This window comes from Bombyx mandarina, chromosome 22 (genome assembly GCF_030267445.1).
Source record: "Bombyx mandarina strain Sakado chromosome 22, ASM3026744v2".
In the NCBI taxonomy this organism is placed as follows: Eukaryota; Metazoa; Arthropoda; class Insecta; order Lepidoptera; family Bombycidae; genus Bombyx; species Bombyx mandarina.
The window spans coordinates 11250798-11268114 of NC_143228.1; the positions used below are offsets into that span (position 1 = coordinate 11250798).

A 17317-nucleotide genomic window follows, 5' to 3' on the forward strand; every position below is an offset into this window, starting at 1 on the left:
AAAGAAATGAAGTAGACCTCAATATTTAACCTCGACTATATACCTAACTATATAACTATAGCTCAATATTTAATATTTACCTCAATATTTAATAGTGTACATAAACATAATATGTATGAAACTGAAGTGTATTATTATTTATATACACATCTGTTAATAACGAATGTATAGGATTTATATTACTAGAAATTTGTGTAAGAAGTAAAGATTTATAAAAATAAATTTAAACTTATAAAATTTAAAGTGATCTTCTAGATCTTCTAATACTTCTACATCTTCTGTTACTAGACTGACTAATTTTAAAACAAATAACTATACATTTTCAGTATTGTATTTGTCGGAAATTTATTTCTGTATAATTTTCTGTAAAAGACAAAAAACGCAAATTCACAAATTTATTGGTAACCGATTTTTTATTGTAGAAACGTGATAAATATTACTTCATTTTTCTCTATACACCTTGTTTCTCGCTACACCCAGAAATACTAACAACGCAATACTAGAAATAACAAAATATTAATCTAATCACGTTCACAACTTATGTCACGAAACAAAACTAAAGATATAATGTTTTTTTTTTCTTAGCTCCTACTTGTGGTAAAGATGAAGTCTACAATGATTGTATACAAGGGTACTGCCAACCGAAGAATTGTTCGGAAATAGGGAAACCCGTTGCTTGCCCAAGAATAGATCCCAAGAATTGCATCAAAGGGTGCTTGTGTAAAGAAAACTACGTCAGAGCTGATAATGGAACGTGTATACCAAAAATCGACTGTCGTGAGTACTTACAGTTATTAGTAAATATTTCATAATTTATTTAGAACTGTTCATCCTCACTGTTTTTCTATTCTCTTATTCCTCTCGTATGTATGTTATTATGACTGGTCTCCATTTAGACAGGCTTCGGATAGGACATTCTTACTTTTTTTTTGAAGCCAATTTCTATGTTATTGTCGGACATGGTTAGCCAACGTCGTATCGTAGATTTAATAATACGTCAAGACTTTATGACTCAGCTGTCTAATTTTTATGATATTTTCAAACTAAAGAGTCAATTCATAGCTTAGCAATAACAGCCATCGATATATTGTGGTAATATATCGATGATAACAGCTGACACGCATGAATATCAAAATCCAAATTAAATCTTATATCTCAAACTGGGTATTTTTTGGTTTGTATGGAGTTTTGTGACTGCGGACTGCGGGTGGATGCATAAACTTAGTAAAATAAAGGCCAATTTACCGCGGATTGTCTTATTGAATCTCCTATTATGAATTTTCAAGCATCCTGCGGTGGAGACAACAACGCTCGTTCCGGCTGCGGCTTGCAATGTAGCGAACGGTGTGGCGATATCGGAAAAAAGTCAAGACCATGTATTTTAATTTGCTATGACAATGCTTGCGATTGCAAAGAAGGATTTTACCTAAACGAGAATACAGGAAAATGCGTAAAACCAAACCAGTGCCGTGAGTATTTTCAGACGTAGATTGTAGTTTAGAAAATATACAATACTAGTAAACTAGAAAAAAAACTTTAAAACTATTGACGCGCTTACATTTATAGTACTATGAACAAAACCTTCCATGGAGACCCAACCACAAGTGTACGTTACGTACGTACGTAAGTTTCATCACAATTGGATCAACGGTTCGGGAATGCATAGAGGACAAACATTCATATTTATTTTAATATAATAATATGTACAGATTGTAATATGAAACGTTTAAGCTTTCAATACAGCCTTTCAACCAACCCGGCATTAAAGCATCAGTCGTTCTGACATTTATTAAACATATCTATCTTAATGACACCAACACCAGCCAGATACAAATAGTATAGCCAAAGAGATTTTATTACAAGCGAAATTACTTTTTCCCGAACCTATTAATATGAATTTATTTGTATCGTTGTGATAATATAAACAAAATGACGTTTTCATTAAATAAGAATATTATGTATTGCAGTGCTACTCCTTTTAAAAACATTTGCCTAGATTAACGTTGAATTACCGTCAAAGAAATGATTTCCTAATTATTTAAGAAAAAATTTACAAGTACTCTATTGATATTAATCTTTTGTGTGAATATGTATGTGTGCGGATTTATATCTGGCTGTGTATTTGTGTGAATACGGATAAGGGAGTTCGTAATCATCCCATATTGATAATACTTATACTTTGTATGGTATGTGTAGTTTTGTGTATATATACTATGTTTAATTTATTTACTGCCTTGTTATATATTGGGATATGTGTGTATGCCTAGTCTTGCCATAAATACTGAGACAAAGGAAAAAAAATTCTATTGCAAATAACATTTATTACTTTTACAGTGTGTTAGTTTAATACATAACTATAAAACAATTTAAAGTATGAAAAGCTTATTCGAAGTGCGACGGTTGCATTGAATAAACGTGTATTTGATTTGCAGCTACTACCAATTCATCGGGAAATGTTGACCAATCCTTGGAAAAACTCCGCAGAGGAAACATGGCATTAGTTGGCCAGTTTCTTTGGGTAATATTACTTAATTTAATAAAAACTGTATTGTATGTAATGAAGCGGACTTGATAGTCAGGGAAGGAATCATAAACGTTGCTACTGAAAAATCATTTCTGGAAGTTAAACAAATAAGCTAGCGCTCACGGTACCAAAGCAATGGTCCCGAAACTGAGCATAGAGTACAGTTCATCCACATTTTCTGAAACTAATATCTTAATCTACAGTGCATTTACACAAACATTTTTTGCAGTCCTCAATGACAAAAAGTGATTGGTGCCCCTGGCATTGCTGATGGTACTAGTGACCATGACCACTGACAGAAAATCAGACTAGTTTTGAAAGAAAGGAAAAAAAAAACAGATAAAATCTCGCTTAAACCAAATAATATTTCTGTATTTAAATTCTGAAATTTTGCAGGCACTCTAAAAAGCTATTTATTTAAAATATTAATATCTACTATACTCTCATATAATGTAATTTTTATTACATTTGAAACATATTGAAAAGGTAAAAAATGTTGGTATATTGTCTTTGATATTCATATTTTTTCTTCTAGGAATTGTACAAAATGGATCCAGGACAAAGTTTCGTTACATCACCCGTATCTGTACTCATTCCTTACGGTCAACTAGCGCTATACGCCGTTAGAGAAACTTTAGATCAACTATTAAAGTTTATAAACCTCGACAATAAGGATCAGGTACAAAGTACATTTCATATTGTTCAAAACATTTTGCATTAAATTTATTTGTTTTTCTAAGAAGCTGATTAGTAGTTTTTACGGACGTCTTCTAAGTCAAGGGCCCTAATGCGTGAATATCTTCACAATTTTTGTTGCAATTATAGAATATGTAGGTATTGTTAGATAATGCACACCCTAGTATGAGCAGGTAAAGGCAGGTACTATCATTCTCAATCAACAGTTTGTGGCATCGGCAGAAGAACTTCCGCAAAATGGGAATACGATGACTCGATTACTTTTAATATATAATTAATACCGAGAGCTTGAAGACTAATAATAATAACGTAATTTATCAATACCAAATATTTTTTTCGCAGATCAAGGAAGCTTTCCCCGCTTTGCTTACGAATTATCGGTCTCAAAGCTCAGTTCTTTTGACGGTGGCAGTTAAATGCTACGGCAACATAAATTATCCTTTTACGGACCAGTTTAAGAACGACGCTGTAACTTACTTTGACTCAGAAGGAGAAAATATTGATTTTAAATATGCGAAAGAAGCTGCAGACACAATAAACGGATGGGTAATTAAATTTAAATTTCTTTATGGAAGTTATTGATTAATTTTATGATAGTTGTCATGTTGATAGTTCTCATAAATAAAATATACATTACATCACTGTGATCATAGGAAACAGATATTAGACCCCTTTAGTGCGAGTGGAATTACAAACACATGCACTATTTTACGTAAAATTGTATAAAGTTTCACTATAGATTTTTTACTGAAGATGTCTATTATAAATGATGTGCTGATTTTTTTTTAAATTTACTTTAAACACACTATTATTTAAAGAACTCTTACCACGATTTTCATCATTAAGGAGTTTACGATATTTCGTTAATTAATATACTTTTATACCTAACACATTTCCAGGTCGCAAACAAAACTAATAACTTAATTCAAAATCTTGTCAGCGAAGATTTGTTCAGCGATGACACTAGATTGGTTCTAGTTAACGCCATTTATTTCCTGGTGAGTTACTATTTTCTTAGATTTAATTTTTTTATTATTATTATCAAACCTCAAGTAGTGAGCTCTCACTGTAATTTGTATCATATGGAGAATGCCACGAGGAATTGTTTGATGTAATCCCAGTCCCTCGTTTACAAACCACACACATAGAAGACCAAAAAGATAATACAGATTTACTGACAGGTACTATGGAATACGTAACCATATTGTATAAGTATAGCCGCGTATTCTGGGAAGAACTCCCATCATCTGCGTTTATAGTTCGCTATGAAGCCTGCCATCAACATTTAAAGTAATGACCACGACCATCTGTTAAGAGTGATAAAGACAAGGAAGAAGAAGAAATAGCATGTCTTACTTCAATTGAGATACTACTTATTTGCAATCAATAATTTTCTGTCAGTCACGACCAGGTAGACTTTAATAGCTACGCCCATCAAGCCATAGCCGCTAACATTGTAGTTAATACATCTTTTACATCACCTTTTTAATGAAATATGTACAAAATTTTTCAGGGAAATTGGCAAAATCAGTTCAATCCTAATAACACTCGCGACAGAGACTTCTACATCACACCAAACAAAACTAAGTCCATAAAGACTATGTATCAAGAAAACAACTTTAATTATGGAGAAAACGAGATTCTCGATGCACAGGTATGAGTCAGCAACAACTTCTTTAAGTTGCTTTGTAAAAAATTGCACAAGAAATGTTGCTCAAAAAAGAATTTTGAGATATAGTAAAAACAAAATTGGCATAAAACCTAATTCTCTCACTCATCGTTGCGAAACAAGTCGAACGCAAGTTAACGCAGACTCGAGAACCTGTGCGAACTTGAAAGAAGAAGAAGAAACTTAAAAATAAACTTAAAACTTTAACTTAAAGAAACTTAAAAAAAAGCAATAAAAATAAAATAAAAACATTAATGACTTCGCTGGCAATATAAATTATTTATCGCTCTGTTGAACAGTTATACGTATACAGCCAAATGGGGAAAAAAATTATAAATTAATGAATATACTTGTTCCATCTTGATAAAAATATAATTATCCCGTTTCAGATCTTAGAATTGTTCTACAAAGGCGGCAATTCTAGTTTAGTAATCTTGTTACCAAAGAAAAAAGATGGCCTTCTCCAGATGTTAGATAAATTACGAAATTCAGATGAATTATCTAATAGCATTAAATCACTTAGGCAAGAGAAAGTCAAATGTTTCCTACCTAAGATGGATATAGAAACGAACATCGATATAGCAGAACTTTCCCAGAAGGTTAGTAATTCTAATAATCTAAAGAGTATTCGAAAATTTCGTTATAAAAAGTGTGAAAAGGGGAAGACTAATGTAAAAAGGAATATCAGTACTAGAATTTAATGCACTATATATAAGTATACGTGACATATCGACTCTCGGGATAAATATCACTAAATAAGAGTATTTCATGAAAATAATTTGAAATAAGAAACTAAGAGTTGTTACATACATCTAGTTGCAAATACAACCGCCCTGTACTATATAAACATTTTTCTCTTGTTTACTTCCTTTGTATCTTAATCACTCCTATAATAAATGCTTATAATTTGCTAATCCCGAGATCTTAAATAAGAACTGACGTCACCGAAACGCCAGAACTTGAAACTTAACAATTTGAATTTATGTTGGGCCGCTCCGATTGACTTAGACAAGGACATAGACAAGAAGAAGAATAATATCGTCTCCTTGAAACTGTATTGATATCAAATCATAAATTTCATGAGTTTAATGTTAAACAACATTTTCAATGTCATAGTAATATCAACTTTGCCTCGAGGCTCTTTCAAAGTATCGAACCTGAAAAAAGTGCCTACTATCTTTTTTGTTTAAGATAACATAGCCTTTCATATCACGACTATTTATTTATATTATATTTTGAAAGCATTAGTTACTGTATGTATACCATATTATGGTACCACATGATTTTCATCACCGATACTAATTGCTACTTGTCATTATAGCTGAATGTAACCAAAATGTTCGATCCACGATCAGATGATTTCGAAGGAATTTTATTAAATTCGGACCCTGTATATGTTTCTGCTGCAATACAGAAAGCTAAAATCATAGTTGATGAAACTGGAACCGAGGCAGCGGCAGCAACTGGTAAGATTATTTTTATGTTTTCAATCGGCAATCAAAATAATAAAATCTAAATCTAATCTATATCTAAATTATGATACTTTCAAAATTGACAAAGCTAAAAAATGTAACACTTTCCAATTTTGGAGTTTTTTTTTTAAAAGAATTCCGTAATATGAAAAAAAAAATTCAATTGTAAGCTTAACCACGACGGCAATTTCAAAGACAAAAATCAAATACGAGGGCTGCAATAAAAGTATCGGGAATGGAATATTTCCACTTCTTGCCCACCTAAGTACCACGACCTGCTTATTCTTGCGTGGTATCATTTATTCTTGTTTTAAAATAAGAAATTATTAAACTTTCAATAAAGAATTCAAACTCATGTCTAAAGGATTCAAACCATTCGAAGTTTGATAACAAGAATATTTCACCATAACAAACAAAATGGTGGTACCAACTTGTGCGAACTTACAATATGCTTTGCATCATAGTATATTTTAAGAGTTCCATTGAGTTTTAAAAATAATTTATAATAATTAGAAGAGCATTTTACGTAATCACGGACGACAGTCGTCACACTGTTGAGATTTTTCGTAACATCAGAAATTAAAATGTACTTAACATGTCAACGAAATGTAGTCGCGTAATAAATATAAATTTACAGCCGTCGTACTCACTAAAAGAAGTGGAACAGATATGTATTATTTTGAAGCAGATCATCCATTTGTATACGCAATCAAAGTTCAAGATGACATTATATTTAGTGGGGTTTTTGTCGGATAAGTTGAACAAATATTATTAATGTAAAGTTAAATGTTTGTAATTGTGAAGTTTTTGTAATAATAATCATAATAAGAGAATTATACTGTTTCGAATAAAAAATGTTTTAATAAATAAATATTTGAATCGCACTATTTTTTTATGATTGTCAAAAAAGTTATATAAATTATCTAGTACACTTAAATTAGTTATACTTCTGTACTCATTTAGAAATGCATTTGATCCTTTATTTGTTCAACAAGATATTTTGGATTCAGATTTACAAGACCATCCATACGTATTCTTCTTTTTGATTAACGATGAACCAATTTTCAGTGGATTGTTCATAGGTGCCTAAGGTGAAAGCAAATTGTGAAATCGAAGGGTGTAACTAATCAAATTGCGATATTAATTTTAGTAACTTTATTTATTCTTTTAATCCATCTACGTAAGGTTTTTTTTTGAAAACGCACCGTGTGGCTCCTAAGTGGGTTTTGATTATTCATAAGAAGGAATTCAAATAAAAAGGCATTATAATGTATGATTTATCAATATTTTCGTGGTTTTGTAATTATATGTCCATTTGCTAGACATTTACAAAGATCTGCCCAGATGATTATTTTTTTAATATATATTATTATTTGAATACCTATCATTATTATAAAGCAAGTTAATATCATTGGCAAAACTAATGTTAAAATCATTAAATACAGACCAAATGCATAAATAAAAGTGAAAAACAAAATTTCAGTGTATATATTTAAAAAAAATTATACATAATGACTGCTTTTGTATAATCATTTGCTGAGGCCGACCAGGTACACTGGCATAACTCTATATTCCGCTCTTTCCTCTCGTTTTATTTTTATAGATGAGATAGTAACTATTACATTAGAAATAAGACCTTGATCATATTGTCGTATGCGCCGGAATGCTATGCGTATGGATAAATGCTATGCGTATGGATACGAACGCCAAAAAGGCAGTGAGTTCCCACACATAAATATACGACAGTAATAATAATGATGGATCTCAATATAATTATGTACTTACAGCAGTAGTCGGTACCACGTTAAGTCTACCGATATCTGAAGTAGAACCATTAGTCTTCAACGCAGACCATCCCTTTGTGTTTGTTATTAAAATTGGAACAGACATAATATTCGGTGGAATATTCGCTGTTTAAGGTGATTTTTAGGAAATTTTGTACCCTCTTCATTGTTTGCTCCTTTAATTCTTGCTCTTTCTAGGTTTCACAAAAAATGGCTTAATATATTTTTATTTTCATTGTACTCTCCTATTAATCTAATATTACTATGGAATAAAATGGACTTCGCAAAACAATTTTCTATTTTCATGTAGTAGGATGTATAATAGATTTATACAATAGACTGGACGTTGAGAATATCGAAATTACCCTATATTTTTCTCAAATCAACTATTTTATGAAATTTGTTAGTTTTTATTAATTGCCATATACGTTATACTATCCTTTAGCCTTTCAAGATGAGGTCAAAATGTTATCAGATTTATGGATCGAGAATCTTAGGAAAAATTATTACAGCTCATCACTATTTTCGATTGCGCATCGTGTGATACGCAAACTATTCTTTTTAAATACTTTTAAATTACTCATAATATGCACACGTTTGGAAATTAGGTAAAAGAGTTTTAATTGAAACATTCTCAAGAACTTTGGAAAGTTGACGTAGCGAATTAATCCATTTTTCGGTATTTATTTCTAAATTTCCAGCTGTTGTCGGTGCCAAACCAACATCCGCAATTATTCCGGAGAACGAATATTACTTCATAGCCGACAGAAGCTATGTTTTTTGTGTGTTACTCCAAAGGGATCCATTGTTTTGTGGTGTCTTTAATGGAAATTAAGGTGACCTTCTTGCGCAGTAGTTCATGTTTTGGCTTTATTAACATTTATAGCGTGTGTTTGTATTGTGCATAACACATATGCTTAAAATAGCATATGAGTAATGTTACTTTACCTATTTCTAAGTATTTTGGGAAATGTAAAGAAAGAGAAAGGTTTTTTTTCGTGCGAGCGTGTATATTTAATCAGTTCTCTAGATTTCTTCGATATATGTGACTAACAAAATTTAAAACGTAATGATACCTTAAAGATTTACTAAATACTAAACTATAATTTAAATTATTTACAGGTCCATCATTGCAGCATATTTTTTCTTTGAGCTAATAAAATGTATTAGATGAAAATTTTTGGAGTTTACTCCTTTAGAATCGATTTACATATATAGGCCCGGGGTATGAAAATTATGGGGACCAAAATCGTACTAGCATGTCACACGAAATGCGTTATGCGCATTTCGTGTGACATGCTAGTACATGCGCCGGCAGTCCGCCACAAAGCCTCGTACTGATCGCGCGTTTCTCTCATTATTGTATTTTCATATATTTGTTAGTCGTTTGTTTTGTGTCTCGTTAATTTGTTAATAATCTGTAGTGTATCGTGTTGTCGTAATATAGAACTATTTCTCGTATTGTTTCGTTTAATTTTTATATCCAGTAAACTCCAGTCGTGCGTCGGAGCGGACACACACACTTTTTTATTACTAAATCAATTTTGAATAAATTATAATATTTTTATGTGGTGTTCTACAACTATTAAAACTATTTGTTTCCATATTTTTGTTTTATTTACATCACTCTCCATAGATATTTGACCTATTAAAAAAATAGAACTCGAACAAAAACTTTATTTAAATTTTACACACAAGGACATATGGTTACAAGAATATTTTACTGAATTTCACTTTGGTTTAAAGGGTGGGATACTTTACGATAGGCAGCGGTTTGGCATTGCTGATGTCCATGAGTGATGGCGACCACTCACCATCAGGTGGGCCGTATACTCGTCTGCCTACAAGGGCAATAAAAAAACCTTTTCGAGATTTCGTCCCCATATGTCAAGATATGGTACAATTAGTTATCAGTTACATCTTCTTGATGTTTACTCCTTAAGAATCGATTTATTAATTAATATTCGCTCGTAGCCTAAGGAGATATTCCAGCTTGTTACGGACGGGGGTATTTCAACAGTACACGAGGCTTACACACACATTCTTTACTGCTATAGATGAGCAAAAGTGGTTACAGCGCAGTTTTTGAAGTGAAACTTTTTTAGGTGCGTTGAGATTATCCTTCTTCAAATGAGACTTGTGGAGAGTACTTAACAGTAGGCAGCGGCTTGGCTCTTCTCCAGGCATTGCTGAAGTTCATGCAGAAGTTCATGCACCACTCACCATCAGGTGGGCCGTATGCTCGTCTGCCTACAAAGGCAATAAAAAAAAAGACAAATTTAACTCTCCACAGATTCGTTACGGCTAGAGAAAAAAAGAGAGAAAGAGCTAGGCCGCTTCTCTTATACACAGCATTCCGTATTACAAGAGAAATTTGATTTAAGGGTGAAAATGAAGAAACCCATAATACTACAGACCGCTAAAGAAGTTTCACTTCTTTCGCGTTCACCAAGTTGCACGCGCATCATTTTTGTTTTTAGCTGTCAGCTTGATTCATTGAGCATAGACAAGACGGTAGTATCCACTAGTACTGAGTGACATTATGGACTTATGAGCTACGAAAGTTAGACATCCGGTAGTTCCATGTCCCGAAAATATTATCCTTCTATAATGAACAGTAGCAGAGGTAATTCAAAGATTACAATTAAAATCCTATGTTATATGGTAAAAATACGAATTGTGGGATTTCTATACAATTTTAATCAACAACTAACTCTTAGAGTTTACGTTTGCTTATCTGTCAGTAAACCGTCGATAATAGAGTTACAATGTCCTTAAAGTACAAATTATAGTCCATCATGACTATAGCAAGGACAGGTCTCTTAAGGGAACAGCTTCCAATCAATAGGTATTAGCGGAATACCCGAGGCGAGAATACCGATAAGTGGAGATCAAATGAAATTACGAAATTGACATTAACTTTATAGCCGGTAGCCATCACGGTACACAATATATTTGACGGATGCCTGAATCTCGCTAACGACATTTTCAAGACAAGCTTGCATACTGCAAGTACTGAACAACCTGAACATTGAAGAAGGAAGAAAGAAGAAGAGAAGAATAAAGAAGGAGAAGATGAAGAGGAATTAAGTGACAGTCCCACCCATCACAATCTCAACTCAAGCCTTCTAGTTATCAACCCGCAACTCACCACCCCCGCCTCGATAGACAGGGAGTCACATGCCCGGGCAGAGGGGTTTCCCCGCGGCGCGTCCCACGCCTTTGCAAGGGGACGCGACGACTAGATAGTACTCGAACATATCGATCGTCGATGTCCCGAGCAATTTCACCCGTTCGGTCGAAGATATTCCCTTTGCCGTTAACCTCCCAAAACTTTAGAAAATACTACAGTCCTGTCACTCGACTTCTGCGAGTGCACCGTCTCGCAGAAGGGGGCGGCGGGGCGGGTGAGGCAAAGCTCTCCTCACTACGCAGAAATCCGCCGCCGCCGAGCAGGGGGTCGGGACCGGGGTCCCATCCATTACCTGGCCCCCTAAGAGCTTTGGGCTCCACCCGTTTATGCGGGGAGGGACCCAACCGTGGGGAGAGGTGATTTACACCACGCCCGTAATAGGAAGCCGGGTGATGGTAGACCGCGTTCCTCCGACCGCTCTGGGGGAAGGTGCAGCGTTGCGCCTTCAAGGTGGGCCCCCGGCCCGTCGACCGTGGCAACCGGTGGCTGTTTCGTTGGCGACCGCTGGTCCGGCCTCTGGGGGACGACGGGATGGATGTAATATGCTCTGCGTAAGCCCTGTCCCGCCGTCTTAATAGCTCCGACTGGGCTCCGGCCCGGTCCGGGGTAGGGCGCCGGCTGTGAGCGGCAGGAGTTTTTAGTGAGGTTCAACTTCCACATACCCCACCCGCTGCGCGGATGAGGATCCGGCGATTTTCTCCTGTGGAAAAAAAAAAAAGAACTTAAGAAATGTTCACGATTGACTTCCACGGTGAAGGAATAACATCGTGTAATAAAAATCCAACCCGCAAAATTATAATTTGCGTAATTACTGATGGTAGGACCTCTTGTGAGTCCGCACGGGTGGGTACCACCGCCCTGTCTATTTCTGCCGTGAAGCAGGAATGCGTTTCTGTTTGAAGGGTGGGGCAGCCGTTGTAACTATACTGAGACCTTAGAACTTAGAATCTGAAGGTGGGTGGCGCATTGACGTTGTAGATGTCTATGGGCTCCAGTAACCACTTAATACCAGGTGTGCTGTGAGCTCGTCCAACCATCTAAGAAATAAAAAAAAGTTATACTATATACTAGAATTCACTAGATGGAGCGTGACAATTGAATACAAAACAATTTAATATTTAGGCAGTATTTGATTGTGTGTGACAGTATTTGAAGTCTAATATTATATTCTAACTAGCTGACCCGGCAAACGTTGTCTTGCCATATATAAGATTTCTAGAGAATTTCTAGTGTAGAAAAAAAATGACTAACTTATTGGAAGTGTATAAGAATGTGGAATATGAGTGAAAAAGGCCTGGAGCGCTGTGAACGATGAGGGAATGTTGTTTAAAAATAACAAAACACCAAACATTAATTGTTTTAATTTATTAAAAGTAATAATTATATATATAATTAATTCATTACATAATAATAATCTCTTAATGCTGCAGCGTGAACAATATTTTTTGTTAGCCCGTCTTTAGCTAATAATAATAATAATAATAATTTATTTATTAATAATAATAATAATTTATTTATTAATAATAATAATTTATTTATTAATAATAATAATAATAATTTATTTATTAACCTTGAAAAACATTTACACGTAACAGTTAATAATAATTAATACAAACAAACTTGATGGTTTACCCACTCGAGAGCATGCAACGTATAATTGTCCGTGTGAAAAACATGGTGTGCTCAAATCTAAGCCACAAACAGACATTGTTTGGCCTTGGGATTTATTAATAGTCATTGCAAATGCCAATCTAATCGTAAATTGAATACGCTTAAATTGAATTGGCACATCTGTGGGTATAATAGGTATTCGTGGTATCAATATATTTTCACCTCGAAACTTGCCATTTATAATGGTGCCTTCGATAACTTTTTTCATTCTTTTTTTAATGACTAATCGCGTACCGTTGCATAACCGTGGCGGGTTCAAATTACGAAGCAATAATTGGAGATCCAACCTTCAATTGTAAGTGGCGTGCCTGGCAAATCCAGTGAGTTCAAAAACTCTGTTGGAAAATTTACAGATTCAGTGTCATCGCAAACTGTATCAATAGATTTATATGATACCAAGTCCCCTGGCAATAACTGTGTTATCTTCAGATTTAAAATGTCAACGTCCAAATTTTTTGCAGCTAACATTGCTCTTTCTGCAAGCCACTCGAGATTTATGTAATTCGTGTGTACATCGAGAAATATTTGTTCAATGAGAGCATCTTGCAAATCAATGATAGTGCAGAAATCATTCGCTAATTTTATGTATCCAGTTTCAGCTATTATGATTTTTCCATCGCCGATATTTAAGAGTTGTTTTGAGAATGTTTCAGCGGATGGATCTTGAAGCATTTGAACGCGCATATTTACTTTCAGCTGTACTATTTCAACATTACGGCACAATGTCGATGATTTTAAGCAGGCGTTGATTTCACCAGCGTATGTTGAACGTGGAATGACGGGAAGTGTTTGTCTAAAGTCACCTGAAAGGACTAACCGAGTGCCACCAAATAGTTTGTCGTTGTTTTTAATATCTTTCAATGTCCTGTTCAACGCCTCAAGCGAATGTTTGTGTGCCATGGTACATTCATATTTTCCACTCTAAGCACCGCCATGTCACTGCCTTTTTGGACATAATTGCAAATGTATTTGATGCTTTTCACAGAACTGCAGAACTCAACATTAATATGAGCATTGTATGTTTTGCTCAGCAGGGGTGAATATGGCACGACCTAACGATTGTCAATATCAATGTCTGTGTTGCTGATGTTTTTAATAAATGATTGTCCGCCATTATCTGGATTCCTTCAGCGATATATTGGATATCCGTCGACATTTGTGATTGTATCGTTAGTGAAATCTTTAGGGATTTTTTTTGTAGATTTTCCATGTGACATGCAAGGCGATGAACTAAAAATGTTTAACTACTACGCTTGAAGCATAAACACTAATAATAGCCGAAAACTGTAGAGGTAACGTCCCTACTCCGTGCTGTTTACTGGGTCAGAAGTGACACCTGTAGACATCTGGCGGGGATAACTAATTAAATGACGATTGATCAGTTTTCGACCGGAGAGGAAAAATGATTAAATTACTAAAATGGCTATTAAAAAATAAGGGTTGATCGTAGAAGAGTGAAAATTGAGGATTGTATGTATTTTTGTATGTTGTATCATAAAAAAATAGAAATTAAAATTTTTGTCTAAAAAAAAAAATTTTGGGGTGGACTACCCCTCACATTTAGGGGGATGAAAAATAGATGTTGGCCGACTCTCATAGATACCGGATAAGCACAAAAAATTTCATCAAAATCGGTCAAGCCGTTTCGGAGGAGTATGGCAACGAAAACTGTGACACGAGAATTTTATATATTAGATGATACATATCATGGGTCTATTTTACTACTTAATAAATTGTCGCATTATAACGTGTCTGTGTCTAAGGGTGTCCCTGGTATGCTGATGTTACATGAGGCCCAGTCGCGTCACTCCCCAAAAGGTGGTCTACGGGTCGAGAGACACGGGGCCGAGTTGCACCACTTCTAGACACGTCACCACCGGTAGACAACCGGTGAACAGGAGACTGTGAGGAGGATCTCAGGGCGCCACCACTTATCGCTCTGGGAGATTCACACCAATAAATGAAAACAATTACAATATAACAAAGCAGTGTTTATTCTATTTAAATAACACGGATACAATTGTTATAATAGTTCACAAAGATTAAATTAGTGGTCAGGTACAATATTACATGTGTGTCGGTAGGTACACCGAACACACGAGAAAGTTATCAACGAAATTAGTCTAAAATTAAATTACTAGAAATAATGACGGTTTCACCAGTTTAGTTAACAAACGGACGATGAAGGTTCACCGGATTGCTTCCCAGCAACTGGGGTTGATGGATCCGAGCAACGCTGGGTATGCAGGTGTGTTCTTGGTCTACCGTAGTCAAGTACTCTTTCTTGGATCGCCTAGCCAGAGTACCTCGCTTCCGGCAGCGTCCACGCAGAAAGGTACTGCGGGATCTCGAAGGTGATCTAAAAGTCACTCTCCGCACCCTAACTGATGTACATATAATGTACTAGTTATTAGGACCTACACGATAAGACAAAGTAGTGTTAGCTTCTAATTAGTTATAGTTTGTGGACACAGTGTGGAGAATAAATTATGAAACACTTACCCTGGTTTAATATAAGACACCAAGGAACTGTTTAATTGACTCAGGTAAATGCGTAACAAAGCTTTCACTGCAGCTCGAGGGATGTTGATCGAAAAAGGACTCAGACAAAGTGACTTGTCGTTTTATAGCAATAGTCTGATGGTTCTCGAAGATTATGCCTAATAGTGCTGTGCCAATCTCACCTTCGAACTATAGACAAGATCGCACAGTCACGTCATGCAGCGTCGAGTGAGAGAACTACTTAGTGTTTTAAAATTATTTTATTTCTCCACACTGCGCCACGTATACGCTAGATGGCGTTAATTTCTAAAAAAAAATTAAATTCAATTTTTCTAGCGTTACAGCATGAGCGTCAGTTCTAAGTTAAATTGGTTTTTCAGAAGTAAAATCTAAGAAATACTATTTAGAAGGATATTTTTTTTCAATTTGAACTAATCCGAGATTATATTTCTCATAAACTACCGTGGCCTTAAAAACGATAGATGACTTATTTAACCAAGAAATTAATATGCGGTTTTAAAAGAAATGTCATTAAGTTTTCACCTACATAGCTGTTTTTCAAAGTACTGATAAGATACGTTACGGTTTATGTCATTTTCGAGCAGTAATAAAATTTCTGTTTTCGAACGAGTTTTTAAATTTTTTTTACTGTTTATATTTCTATTTGGTATATACATTATAGAGAAGATATATATAGACGTGCAAACTAACCAATGACAGTGAGCTTCTCGCCGGATCTTCTAAGCGGGTCGCGATTCCGATCCGCTAGTAGATTCATTCTGGAAGCAGGTGCTCTTGAGCAGTTTAGGTTAGGTTAGGTTAGCTTGGACGCTCGGGCAGCTGATAGCCAATCCCACCTCTCCTGGTGAGCCTTTGCTCGCCCACCTGTCTTGGTGAAACTGGAAAGGCCTCCGGGCCAACAGCAATCCTTCATTCATTAATAAAAAATAAATAAATAAGACATATTTTTCTACCATTTCAGATTATAGGAAACACAGCGGATATCCACTGGTAAAATGACTAAAATATACTATTTTCATAATTTTAATTAAATTATAAAATAAAATTCAAATTAAAAGTAAGCTACATAAATTGCAGAAAAATATTATTGTTTACTTGGAATTGGCTTTTATATAGCAATTTGATAATCAATAAATAAAAACATCATTTCATTTTAATAACACGTTACACGCAATTCATTGCACATATTACTTAAATTATTATTAAAATATAATGTGCATCATTCAGAAGGATCCAACTCATAACTCAAAAGGTGTTATATGCTTAGTGAAGACTATAGATACTAAAACAATGTAAATTCCATCTATTTGAACACAGCCTCAAAAAACAAAGCACATGTAGAGTAAGGTGTAATACGTGTTTGGTTGTGCTATTGTTTTACTGCAGAAACAAAAGGGACGGTGAAACCAAAGCTATGCAGGCCAACAGAACTATATAGTTTTTTCAATAGGTGTTAAAAAATCCTTAGAGCAACGAATCCTGCTTACACTTCTTACTGAATTTCGAAAATATTCGTCATCATCATCATCTTTTATCCGCCTTTATCTGCCCCCTGCTGGACATAGGCCTTCCCCAATGCCTTCCACATAATGCGGTCCTCCGCCTTCCGCATCCAACGACGTCCCGCCGTGCGCACTAACGAAACGAGGATGACGGTGTCCTCACCCTCTCTACGGACCTCCGAAAGCCCAAGGATATGCCATTTAATGGACCTCAATTCTACTTCCAGCTCTTCCACATCCTCATTTCGTCTCAAAGTCCGGGTGTTAATCGTGCCAATGGTCA

General features: G+C 34.9%; 1 protein-coding gene across 37 annotated transcripts in view; it reads left to right on the forward strand.

The window, feature by feature from the left end:
• The window catches only part of LOC114252100 (zonadhesin), a 160670-nt gene that overhangs the window by 10156 nt on the left and 133197 nt on the right, over positions 1 to 17317 (forward strand). For 33 of the 37 annotated variants that reach the window (XM_089736897.1, XM_089736912.1, XM_089736904.1 and 30 more), the window contains 2 exons: positions 586 to 777; positions 1287 to 1469. The exons of the other annotated variants lie outside the window; for them this stretch is intronic. In XM_089736897.1, the coding sequence (XP_089593023.1) occupies positions 586 to 777; positions 1287 to 1469 (375 nt within the window). The remainder of the gene's footprint in view (positions 1 to 585; positions 778 to 1286; positions 1470 to 17317) is intronic. 37 annotated transcript variants of the gene reach the window in all.